The following is a 13,566-nucleotide window of genomic DNA, read 5'->3' as shown; positions in this document are numbered from 1 at the left end:
GCTGAAAACAGTTTTTGTCCGCTTTCCTCCGATTTTTTGTCTTTGATTAATCAATTCGTTTTATATTCACTAATTTACGCTAGTTTGAGTTAATTTGTCAATATTTTCGGTACTCCTCTCTCTTTCTTTAGAGAGTATTAACAGCGCTGTGTTCAGACATTTCCATTGTAAGTGTTTCGTATTAGTTTATAAAAATTTTGTGCAACGCCCCTGCAGCAAAAAAAAAAACATGCAACGAAATGAAAGGGAGATCTAGTATTAATTAGGGTTGGACGAAACAAGGAGGGTTCTCGGACGTGTACACTATGTGTTCGTGACTGCCGAGAAGATTTTATCAGAGGTGGATTAAGGATGGGGGTGTGGCACGGTGCCCGCCCCCCTTTTTGTGGGAAAATTTGGTTGATTATATAGGGAATCACTGAGGCATGACTGGAACGGGCCCCTCTTAGGCAGTCAGTGCCCCCCTTATTAAAATTTCTGGATCTGCCACTGTTTATACACCCATGCCACCAACAGTGTTTAAATTCGATTTAGAAATTGAGAATGTCATCATGATGTCGAAGATGTTTGTGGTGTCATTGTTAAAGGGTGTACTTTAAATTTCTGATTAGGTTAACGGGTTTTATAGTGTGTGTGACCTGTTGGCACAAATGATCCTTATCATTAATGACCCAAATTCCAGTATATTTGTTTTAAGCTTTCGAACAATAATAGTTAAATATCAAACAATTAAAATCTTAAAATTCAAATAAGATAATCACTGGTCAGTTAAAAGAGCTAGCTTAACTATATTTTATGAGCTTAACGTGTACAGAATTATTGATTTAATAAAATTTGGGTATTAAATATTTGTTAAATTAAGTATTTTTAATTCCAATCAACCAATATTTTGAAATACTATGCCAGTCTATATGACGCCAATTTAGAGTTTATTTAATTCCACGAACTGGGGTGTGACAATTACCAACAACTATCTGTGATTAAGTAAGTATTACAATGTAATGATTAGTTGTTTATGTAATTAATGATATCTATACTCTGATTTCATATCTCTTTTCTATATATTTCGTATTAATTCGGATTCGTTTGATCTATAATGCACAATTCGTATCGTCTATTTTACAAATTAGACGTCGCAAATAGCAACAATGTTGTGCATACGACACGTGACGTTATAAAATAAAAACGAAGTCTAGGACTGTGGGTCTACGAAGCCGTTGTATTGGATTGAATAGTATTATATATAGGTTACATGTCTAATATAACTGCACACAATCCATATTTTGTATTATATATATTTCCTGAATACCAGTTAAGGGTGTTTGGAATTTGAAGAAATATAAAAATAAGGAGATGTGGTATGATTGGCAATGAGACAACTTAGAACTATCCATTTCTAAATCATTTTGCATTACTGTTTAAATTTTACAAAGTGATTACCACGATTACGCGCGAAACTTCATATCAGGTTTCTCGAAATAGAATGTGTACTAATTGATAATATAGTCTTAGAAACATGATTTTTTTATTAGTTGTTACTGGCTTGAACTACAAATGTAGCTTTTAGTACATTGTAAGTGAAAGTACTCTCGATCAGATCTGTGTTTTATGTCTTTACTGTTTTTGTTTAAGTTGTTTTGTGCTTTGTATCGGTCTTATGTTGTCACGCTGTTACATCACTGTCAGAAGTTCGGGATGTTTTCGCGCCCGCAAACATGTTTATTCCAGCCACATTCTGTATATGTCTACTTTAAGTCAGTAGCCTGTAGTTCAGTGGTTGTCGTTCGTTTGTTGCTGAATATCATATTTGTTTTTCGTTAAAGGTTCTGTACATGAATCAAGCTGTTATAGTTTTTTTCGTATGAATTGTTTAACATTTTTCATTTCGGGGCCTTTTATAGCTTGAGGTGCAATACATGTATGAGTTTTACCCATTGTTGACTTTCATACGGTGACCCTCGGTTTCTAAATCTACGTCATTTGGTGCATAGTTGTCTCACTGGCAACCATACCACAACTCCTTATTTTATGTTATGGATTCAGTTCAGAATTGTTCTTTTCCAGTACTGATTAGTATTGTATGCTGTTGCGTATACTTTTTTGTTGGTCTACTGATTGTGATTTAAATGGATGGTTAGTGTGATCTCAAAACGACAGTTAAAACCTAAACACATATTAACGTAATTGTTTCAAATCAGGAACATCGTTAGCGATTGTCTTATATATCTTAATGGTTGTTGCAACACTTTCATTTGACCCCCCCCTTTAATGATTGCCAATGAGACAACTATACACCAAAATTTAAATGAAGTGGATGTAAGCAATTATAGGCAACCGTACGGCCTTCAACAATGAGAAAAACACCATACCGTTTAGTGGGCTATAAAAGGCCCCGACATGAAAAATATGAAACAATTCAATTGAGAAAAATAACGGCTTAATGTATTACATAATAATTTACGAAAAACAAATATGACAAACATGAACCAACGACGTCCACTGAACTACAGGTTCCTGGCTTGGGACAGGCACATACAGAATGTGTATGGCGATATTAAACATGTTTGTGAGCGCTCAACCCTCCCCTAACCTTGGACAGTGGTGTAACAGCACAACATAAGAACAAACTATCGGTGTGAGCCAATGCTCCGTGTTGAAGGCCGTACCTTGACCTATAATGGTTTACTTTTATAAATTGTAACTTGGATGGAGAGTTGTCTCATTGGCACTCATACCACATCTCCCTATATCTATATAAAAATCTGTTAAAAAGGGCTCATCTCATCAGATCGACACAAAACAGAAAAACATCTAACAAAACACAGACTAGACGTGGCAGAGTATTTATATATTCCTAACAACAAAAAAAGACACAAAACACAGATCTGAGAGTATACTAACAGTTATTGACAGTTAGTTCAAAGCCAATAACAACTAATAAAACAATCACGTATCTAAGAAACATGTGTCTAAAAATATATCTAAAAATGATTCATGTCTATATGTTTAATACGTCATCAGAAAAAAAACCGGGGTATTATTTTATATTTGCTTATCATTTTGTAAGACAGGTTATGGTCGTAAACTATCACTAGTAATAGTCTTTTCGATGTCCTTTGTTTCTTTGTATTGTCGAGTTGCTTTCTCATTGACGTACATACCGCACATCTTTCGTCTTATAAGATTAAGTAATACAATCTAGTTATGTGTTTAGTGGATTTACAATAACCTTTGTTAGCATTTTTTCAAAAGAATTCAGTATACCTCGAGTATACACATTCAATGTATAACTAGTATAGTCATCTTAGATTCTCCCGACCGGAAGTAAAACCCTTGCTAAAATTTGCCGTTTGTTTTGCTGTGTGGGATGTAAAATTACTCACCGCAGGTTAAAGACCCCTTTCAACTGATCTCTGAAGGGTCCAAACGTGACCTGTTACCTGTTCTTAGGCAAATTATTCAATCTTAATCATATCACCCTCATTTTCCAGTGGCAGTTCAAATATTTCGCACTTCATCTCGGTCCAACTACCTTGCAGAACCTTCTCATTGAAAACTTGTTAATTCAATTGTGTCAATCCTAAACATGCATGAACTATTTGGAACTGGGTGTTAAGCAAATTGCAACCAATCAATCAATTTTTTTCTCACTTATTAGGTTTTAAAATTTTGTAATTATCTATTCACTACACACACTTTTTCTATGTTGTAACCCTTGTACCATATAATGTTATTTCTGTTCGTTATTCGATAACAATCATGGTATAATTCCATTTTCAATTCTAAGACTATAACCTGTCTGACTGATAATAAGAATATTCCTTTTCTAAAGATGTTCTAGTGAATGCCTGGTTTCTGATGCAGTTCTAAGATGGATGGAGAAAATACAAAAGATTCAAATTCAGATAAATACAAAAAAGGTATTGCGTGTTTGTTTTGATAGTACAGGATGTATAAGTAATTTTGAAAGTGACCGATAATTATAAACCAATGATAATTATTTTTCATTAGGTTTGTGTTTAAAAGATTGTTTTTAAATTAAATGCTTACAAAAAGTGAATCAGAATTCTTTGTTTTATTTCCCTGAATATCCAAGTTATTAAAGAGTTATAACCTTTCAAATAGAAAAAAATCAACAACAACAAAAATATGCGATAGTGTGGCAAACTTTTGACCGTATCGTCTTTCATGTGGTAGTATGAATTTAATATTGCCAAAAGACTTTAAACCACCATCAATCAATTGGAACGAAAATATGAAGTTCATTAACAGATTATACCTTTTACCTCAGAGCCAAACAGTCGGCCCAATAACCTGAACATGCATGAAATATTTTCCACTGGACGTTAAGTAGCCAACAATCAATCAATTAATCGGACCTAATAAAAAAAAAGTATACGTAGTTTTGTCTGCAAAGAAGCCGTACACTTAAAACTGAAATATACCATACATGATTGATGCATTCGCTGCCCATTTTGATTTACCGTTATCAAAAGCTTTTTGGTAATTTTGGTATAATTTCACGGCCTCCGATATGACAGGATTAACCCATGATGCATGAGTAGCTCATTGACAACAGCGGTTGCTAAGCTTATTTATTATGTTATGCTTAAAGAGAAGATGTCTGCTAAATTGTTGTTATATTATGACTTTGTGTTGTCTTGACAGAAATGTTAACCCTGCTATAAAAGAGAAATTTAAGTTTATCAATATAGATATAGTGGATTTCTTATATAATAAATATTCGTAAATATGTTCCATGTTTTAATTATAGAAATAAGAAGAGCATGGAATGTCCTTGACCAGAATGGAGATAACCAAGTCAATGCTAGTGAAATAGTTCGTGGTTCTAGGGTATTAGGCATGAACCCAACTTTGCAAGAGGCAGAAGCATGGATTGAAGATATTGACGAAAACAGTAATTGCTATTTATCTCTTATATATATCATTTATAAAAATAAGAAGATGTGGTATGATTGTAAATGAGACAACTCTCCACAATAGACCAAATGACACAGAAATTAACAACCGTATGTCATCGTAACTGCCTTCAACAGTTAGCAAAACCCATTCCGCATGGTCAGCATGATCTACACGGTTAAATTTAAGATTAATCTTTAAGAGGAAAAGAAGTATCAGAGTGGCAATCAAAAACCAAAAGATGAAGAAAAACCGACAGCACCATGTACAAAAATCACAAAACAAAACATAAAAAGACAAATAACTGCCCACCACAACTACACAGAAAACTAGAGAATGACCTGCACGAACCCATGCAATCAAAATTGAAAATGACCTATGGCGCTCAAGAAAGGTCAATATTTCAAGTGCATATTTTGTTGTTTATAGGGCGTTTATAGCTGCATCGTTTATTCGCTTATAACGATTAAATAAACTATATTAGCAATTTGATCGAGATACAACTTTGTACGACTTTGCCCCCAGCAGAGCTATAGAAAAACAATACATTAACGGGTGTTACACGAACACATTTTAGATGATACACGGACACTTTTTATTAGACGTGTTAGGAATGGGATTTAAATATTGCGCTGATGTTAAATACCAATACCGATACAAGATTTAAGTGTGGACTTTCTCAAAATGCAATTACATTGAAAAGTATCCCGGCGTAGTATAGTTTAGCTTTGTGGTGTGTTTGATACAACACGAAGCGAACGGTTAACGTCGACTCCAAATTTTACGACGTGCATTGGCCTCGGCTTGCGTAGATCTTCATAAATTCATGTGTATTTGTTTGATTTAGGAGTGCAAATCAAAACTTAACAAAATATATGTAAGAGCCAAGAATAGGAATGACGGATTTTACAGCCACAAGTCCAAATACATACATTAAGAGATATGATTAGAATATGTTTGTCTCTCCACAATAGATATGTCCTATTTTCGTTGCAAAATATAGTTAGATGCATTTTGTGTCCGGGGATACAGGGACACGTATGTGTGGCTTAAACAAATCAGTACTAATCTGAACACATCGTTATATCTATATATAAAAAAATTAATAAATAGTGGACACAAGTGGATACAGTGCTATTTCCTATATAAAACTTTAAAAAAACAGGGAATACAAGCGGACACACCTGGACACAGTCCTGTTTCTATGTACAAAATATAAAAATTAGTGGATACAGGCGGACACAGCAGGACACAGTATTATTTCCTATATAAAATTTAAAGAAACAGGGGCTAAAGGCGGACACACGTGGACACGGTGCAATTTCTATATAAAAATTACAGAAACAGGGGGCTACAGGCGGACACAGCTGGACACAACGTAATTTTTATATTAAATTTAAGAAAGAGGGGCTACAGGCGGACACACGTGGACACAACGTTCATTCTATATAAAATTATAGAAACTGGTGGCTACAGACTGACACATGTTGACACAGTGCTTTTTCTATATAAAACTTTAAGAAGCATTGGGCTACAGAAAAAAGGTTGTCTTGCTGTGCATCGTTTTAATGTTCAAGAAACCCACTTTTCACGAGCTACATGTGATTCGTGTTGTCTACTACTATCTGGGTATGAATGCAATGCATGGACAAATGGACGAAAGAACGGACGGATGGACCCATTCACCCATCACAATATTCCGTCCAATTAAGAAAGCAGAGTGCATAGTGAATATTAGGCAAAACAAAATGAAGGAAATCGAAAAAAAAATGCCCGACATATAATTTAGCAGACTTTGTTTTGCAAGAGGTGAAAATGAATATTCCATTTTCAAAATATCCTCCTGACCCAAAGATAATAAAATTAACTTCTCCATATGAAAGTTTAACGCCACTTTCAACAATTTCTCAATTTAATCGTGGTCTTCTGTTTTGTTGGTGGGGGAAGCCGTGATAACAACAAAAAAACCCTTCCAACCCTTCATCGAACGTAAATTTGATATGCTTAATAATGTTCAAACGTTATAATCTTTTAAAATTTATTTCGATACCTTCTCTTTTCCGATAAAACTAACTGATTAAAGTTGATAGAAAGAAAATGTCAGGGAAAATGTGAATAAGAATAATAAATTCACACATTTCAACGCTTTTTTATGTATTTTACGCTACTGTGTTACACATTTCTCTATTCTAGAAAATGATATAAAATAAGGAGATGTGGTATAATTGCCAAAATAGAAAACTACAGTGTATCTACCAGACCAAATGACGTAAATGTTTGCAACTATAGGTCACCGTATGACCCCCAAAATGGAGCAAAACCCATCCCGCATAAAAGCTAAGAAAGGCCCCGACATGACAAGTATATTTTAAATAAATTTCAAATAAACGAAATTGCTGTTGAGTAAAACATCGAATGTGAATGTGTTTTTATTCCTGTGTTGTTTTTTTTTTTATTCATTTATTTTGATCAATTTGTAGATTTTCCTTGTAGTCGTTCAACAAAATAGTAAGAAATGGGGGGAAAACGATCTTAAACCTAATCGATCACTACCATGAAACAATGCCATTTTAAGAATAATGATCGTGTTCTTTTGCTGGATCCTCGTCCGTGTATTGCGGAATAAATTGTTACTATTTCATTGTTTAAAAATCATCTCAGCATTATCAAACAAACCAATACAAGTAACTATAATAAATGATTATCTGTACTTTTTGAGATGGTCCCCACTATAGCCTGTAGTGGTATTGGTATTTAACATCAGCGTCAAAATCGTAATTGACTTTCCTAGTATATGTAAGAGAATGATAATCCCTTTCTTCATGAATAAGTACGAGCGTTAGCGAGTACTTATCATGAAGTAAGGGATTATCATTCTCTTACAAACTTAGAATATTGTAAAGTGCTCAAGGCTCAAATGATATCAATTAGTTTCATTGTCAGTGCAATGTTTATAATTGATGCATGACTTCCCTTTTCGGCATGTCATTTATGGATTAGTTTTAGTGATGTGAGGACTTTCTTATCATTTGGGAAATATTTTAAAAAAAATGCGTTATAGATATTAGGTGACACAAAAGTAGAAAGAAAAGGTAGGAATTGTATGTTTCCTGATTGTGAGTATGAATGTAAATCATGTAATATTTTAGTGAGGAATTATCCTTTTTTTATTTACAGTTTAAATCAATTTATACATTTGAGTTACAACTAAATTTTATTTCACAACCAATAATTTGGTCCGGCTTTTTACATCAAATACTGTTTCATTATGTCAGGGAAATGTTCAAAAATAATGCACTTAAAAGTTTTTAATATGTTCAAAACTAAATTCCTGTTTTTTTTAATTTTTTTATCGGAATACATGTATTGGAAATAACTATTCTCCCCAACCGCTGATCAAGTAATCAAAGTTTTGGAAAGCTAAAGATTTAGGTTATTTTTTATCTGAAAGATTTTTTTCTTTTTTTTTTTTTGCATTGCTTTGGTATTGTTTAATTTTATAGTAATTTGAAGTTATTGATATTTTCATAATAACATTCACGGTACCAATTTTACTGCACCAGTAAACTTCAACTTATTTTGAGATTTTTGTTTGTTTCATAATTCAACTTTTAGTCAGTTTCAATCACTCTGTGATAAATCCTTTCAATCTGATAAATGTGCTTCGGGGCAGTTGTAACTCATTTATAGAAACTCTTTGTTTTGAACTGTAAATAGACCCAAATTATAGGATAATCCCTTACTAAGAACATGATTTACATTCATTCTTCACAATTAAGAGGCATCCAATCCTACAATTTCATTGGTCGAGAGTACTTTGCTATATTCTAAACACGTCTATTTGTTACACGGACACTTTTTATGAATAGAATCACCCGTGCATGATCAGTGAGTTCATGGGCACTTTAAATTTCAATTAGATTTGAACTTTTTGTTTCACCGACATATGCCCCGTCTTTTTTAGCATCAATAACTATATTTTTTTCAAACAATTCAAGTAAATGACTATTCATATCAATACACTAAGGGATTGACCATTTAACTTCAAAAGGGAGGTTATGGTTTTTTCCTAAAAAAATATTTTGATCCTCAATTTTATGAGAAAAATATATTGTGGTCAAGCAGATGACAAAATATATGTTCTGATTCCCGATTTTCTGAATACCGTATATAATAGTGCTAATTTCGAAAAAAAAAATATTTGGGTGATAGCGTTGAAAAACTAAATAATGTTCTTACTCAGAAAAAAAACATTACCCCCCTTTTGAAGATAAATGGTCGGTCCGTAAATGTATTTTTTTTTCAATACATGGACATGAATAGTATTCTGGACAATGCTAAAAGTAAAGAAATGCTAATACCGACGTTTATATTTCAATAAAAAAGACAGGAAATATATAAAAAAAAATCAAATCTAATCAAAAAATAATATCCCTATCAACTCACCAATGCACGATTGATCCTATAAATAAAAAGTCTCCGTGAAATACATGTTCAAATAGGCAGCAAATCTTGAGGAAAATCATTCAACTTATGTCATCAATTTTTGACGGTTAGTTGAGACTGATCATATAGTGACACGTGTTTAATCCTGATCAACACTATCAGAGACATATATAAACCTATAAGCATGAACATTTTTTTTTAAATCCAAAATATATGCATAGTAACAAGACAAATCCATTTTTCATAACATTTCATTCACTAATGAGAAAGGAAATTCATTCTTTTGATACACATATATTGTTATTGAATTCATATATTTGGCGGAAAACGTACAATTTTTACGATTTTTTTAAGGGGGAATGGAGGGATGGAATGGAACATCCTGCATTTTTCAACAAAAAATGATTAAGCCTGTTTATCTTAAATCTATTTTACCCCCCCCCCCCCTTTTCCATTTTTCCCTAATAAAAATCAAATGGTACTTTGCTTACCTCTGAAATCTTTTTTATACATTATCTTACTTGCGAAGTTGTATTTTAAAGTCTCAAATGTGTAACTGTAACATTCACCTTTTACTTGAAATTGTTCTTTTTATAAATTATTAGATTCTTGAATTTTTTGAAAAAAAACTCTCGGCTGAAGGGAAGTGAAATAAAAATTGTGCTTAAACTGTAACTTTTATTAACTGGTATATGGCCATTTAAGTTTCTATTATGTTTAGTTTTGCTACCTCTTCTAAATGCAAAATGTACAACTCTTGAAACGTCGTACAAGTACAATATAAAACAAAGCTAACAAAAAACAGGCCGGAAACAACCTGCCGTATAGTTTTTCTGCACTTGTAGTAAGGTCAAGGTCCTCGGCTATCGCCTCGGAACTTGACGTGACTACTCGTGCAGAAAAACTATCCGGCAACGGTTGTTACCGGCCTGTTTCTTTGTTACCTTTGTATTGTATCTAATACTTAAAACCTAATTTGTATGACTATAGTCAATAAAAAAAACTTCAATTACGAATAAACATTCATTATTGTTATATCTTGAATAGAAAAAGACAGATTGATGTAGGCATTTGAATCAAGATTGATACATACATGTGATACACTTCAGCTAGATTATCAAATACAATTTCGGTATCAGAAAAAAAAAATTTTTTTTAAAGTAAAATCGACTATTTTTTATTCATGGCCGCCATAATGTTAGTAGCGTAATACATTGTTATAATTGCAGAATATATTTTGTTTGGGACACATAGCCTAGAATAATTTGCTTTTTATTAGCTACCCTTATACTGCAAAGGCTTTAACGCATCAAACATACTGGACAATGCTATAGGCCTATTTACCGTTTTATGATTTTTATGTATTTTCGATTAGAACATAAATTCGACATTTAAACTTTATGAATATGTTTGTAGTGGAGCTTACGTGGTAGTCATTTCGGTCATTTAAGGTTTCGAACAGACTTTTAAAATACATTCGTACAATAAACAGTTTACTCCGAAATAATTTTCAACCGTCTCGGTGGTCTCGTGGTAGCGTGTTAAACTCGTACGCGGGAGGTCGTGGTCATTGGTTCGAACCACGGCCTGGTCAAACCAAAGATTTTAAATTGGTACTTGCTGCTTCTCTGCTAAACATGCGGCATTGAGGAGCAAGAGCAAAGACTGGTCGGCTCCAAGTCAGAATAATATGTTCGGGTAAGATGCTATATCTTCTTGCGGGCTAGTACTGTTACTTTCTCACCTAGCACGCTTAAAATCCGGCTCAGTGTGTCGGCCTAGTACAAAGGTTAAGCAGGGTTAATATTTTTTCTTGTCCTGAATATGCATTTAATTTGCCGCTGACCGCTAAGCAGCCGTCCATGATCATCCGAAGTCATTTAGATAAATTAGTAAAACAAACGGTTTACTCCTATAAAACAGAAGAATCATGCTTTCGTATCTCTTGAATTGTAAAAAATAAAATAGGAAGTTACTGATTGTAGATCTCGTTTAAATTATAATAGTGGTACCTGTAGATCCGATATACATGTACCTTGATGATGTCCTTTTTTCTTCAGAAAACGGTTACATTGGGTATGATGAATTCGAAACAATGATGACGCAATATTACGACGTTCTTGATTACCAGGAACAGGAAATAAGAAAAGCATTTAAACGATTTGATACGGACGGAACGGGATTTCTGGACCACACACAGCTAAAGCGAGCTCTCAAAAATATTGGTGACCAATTGACGGAGGAGGAATGTGATGAATTCTTTAATCTTACTGATACTAACAACGATGGAAAAATAGACATCGAAGGTACATTAGTATATGAAGTTTCACAATTATTACAGTGTTTGTTGAACATGTTTTATTTTACTTTAGGATATATTGGTGTAGTTTGAAATGTAATTATCAGCTATGCATACATTTGTTTCCTATTGAACAATAGCTTATTTTGTTTGACGTTATTTTACATACATTCACAATAAAACGCTCACTCATAATATCTCGACACAAAAATGATTTATTAACCCTGGAATAAATTACTGTAGCTGTATTTCGGAATTTTGGGTCCTTAATGCTCTTGTATTTTGTTTGACCTTTTTAACTTTTTAAACGAAACGCGCGTTTTGCATACGAAATCTAAATTCTGATATCTGTGATACGTTTGCTCACACAACCTCTGACAAACACGTAAATACCAATGTAAATTCTAGTAGGTGCACCATTTCCTTCAATTAACACCGCAAATTTGCAAAGAAAGCGTATCGAGGTTCAGTAATTCATTAGAAGAGTATGATACGATTGAATGATAAAATAAGGTACAATTAAAGTAATAAGCAATCTCTTTATTTTCTTTCACGAGTCCTGAGCAATGTCTATTCATTTCAAGATTATATAGAAAAGAAATGTATATTAAGGTCCAGTATTTTTTTCTGTAATTGTCGAAACACTGTTATTCAGATGATTTCATAGGCGAAATAAATATATACAAAATCACATGGAAATGTACATTTTATATGCCTAATAAATTTTTTTCTTTTTCTTTCAGAATTTGTAGTATTATTTACGGCAAAGTAGAACAAGAACAAATTCATTCTTCAATCAACTAGGTTGATTATTTCATAGACAAACGTTAAGTACGAGCCAAAGCATCTAGCCATCAGAAAACAGAAGATGCATTTCATTTGCGTCATCTGAATATACAATCACAACAGTTGTCTCAGTCTTACTTAATATAAGTTACTGAAAGAAGTCAATAAAAGTTGTCTCAGTCTTACTTAATATAAGTTACTGAAAGAAGTCAATAAAACACATGCATTCCTAACATTTAATGTGTGTTTATACATGCCTTTAAAAGATTCTCTCTATCTATCATAGTTCCTGCAAAAAACAAAAATAAAATCATCTTTCTAAGGCAAAAACTTCTATTAGAAATCGTCCACGTTAACTTATTTGTAGCTCTTACTTTGCTGAACGTTTTTCATGTTTGAAATTTCTCTCTTTCTATCATAGTTTCTGTGGAAAACTAAACGATTTAGTAAAAAAAAGTTTGCCAAGGGCAATAACTCTTTTAAGGGACCAATAGACAGTTTCAGTCATGTTTGACTTTTTTGTAGCGTTTACTTTGTTCTGCCTCACGCATAAATTTTGCGTAACAGATAACCAAGTAGATTGTTCAAACTTTAGTTTATTTACTGGATGATGGTGAAAAACTGAAAATACACAGATAATCACTTTTACTATTCTGAAAAATACATACGCTAAAGAAATTATGACACAAATGATTCCACACTTTAAAATTTTCACGAGCGAGGATATTTATGGAATTCACAATAAACCTTTAAAATGACCAATTAACGGTCAACAATATATTAATTGAATGTCTTAATGTATGCTATAATGAAAAAAAGAAACAATTGTTTGTGTAGTTTGCAAGCGTTCTAATAAATGTTCTTTGTGTTGTGGGTCAATCCTTTGAAGATACGCCTCGAAAACATTAAAACAGGCAAAAAAGGCACATCCTCTGTGTTGATATATAACACTAAAGCAGTTAAATATCGCCATTGTGCCTGCAACAATAACATCCATACTGTATAGTCAGTTATAAAAGGCCCCGACATACTAACTTGTCAAGCAATTCAAACAAAAAACCAACAGCTTGATCTAATTTTCATGCTTTTTTCACATTTCTCGATCGGTATGAGAA

General features: G+C 33.0%; 1 protein-coding gene across 2 annotated transcripts; it reads left to right on the top strand.

Moving 5' to 3' along the window:
* Nucleotides 1-134: 134 nt before the first annotated feature.
* On the top strand, nt 135-12,615 carry LOC127723461 (calmodulin-like). Of its 2 annotated transcripts, none has more exons than XM_052230108.1 (5): nt 135-167; nt 3,833-3,920; nt 4,775-4,918; nt 11,427-11,672; nt 12,409-12,615. In XM_052230108.1, exons 2-5 carry the CDS (start codon nt 3,872-3,874, stop codon nt 12,435-12,437), a joined length of 468 nt encoding a protein of 155 aa, XP_052086068.1. In that variant the 5' UTR covers nt 135-167; nt 3,833-3,871; the 3' UTR covers nt 12,438-12,615. The 2 variants fall into 2 exon arrangements, with proteins under 2 accessions (XP_052086068.1, XP_052086067.1); XM_052230107.1 differs by lacking the exon at nt 135-167 and adding an exon at nt 888-984.
* Nucleotides 12,616-13,566: the final 951 nt, after the last annotated feature.

The sequence above is a fragment of the Mytilus californianus genome, unplaced genomic scaffold, assembly GCF_021869535.1.
Source record: "Mytilus californianus isolate M0D057914Y unplaced genomic scaffold, xbMytCali1.0.p SCAF_13, whole genome shotgun sequence".
Taxonomy (NCBI): Eukaryota; Metazoa; Mollusca; class Bivalvia; order Mytilida; family Mytilidae; genus Mytilus; species Mytilus californianus.
Note: the sequence above shows the minus strand (reverse complement) of the source record. Positions and strands in the feature narration are given on the sequence as shown.

What these genes read in the sequence shown, in the direction of transcription:
- LOC127723461 (XM_052230108.1), top strand. Translation starts at nt 3,872, where the DNA reads ATGGATGGAGAAAATACAAAAGATTCAAATTCAGATAAATACAAAAAA. An exon ending in TTCAGATAAATACAAAAAAG is followed by an intron (nt 3,921 to 4,774) that starts GTATTGCGTGTT and finishes TTTTAATTATAG; the next exon opens with AAATAAGAAGAGCATGGAAT. An exon ending in TGGAAAAATAGACATCGAAG is followed by an intron (nt 11,673 to 12,408) that starts GTACATTAGTAT and finishes TTTTTCTTTCAG; the next exon opens with AATTTGTAGTATTATTTACG.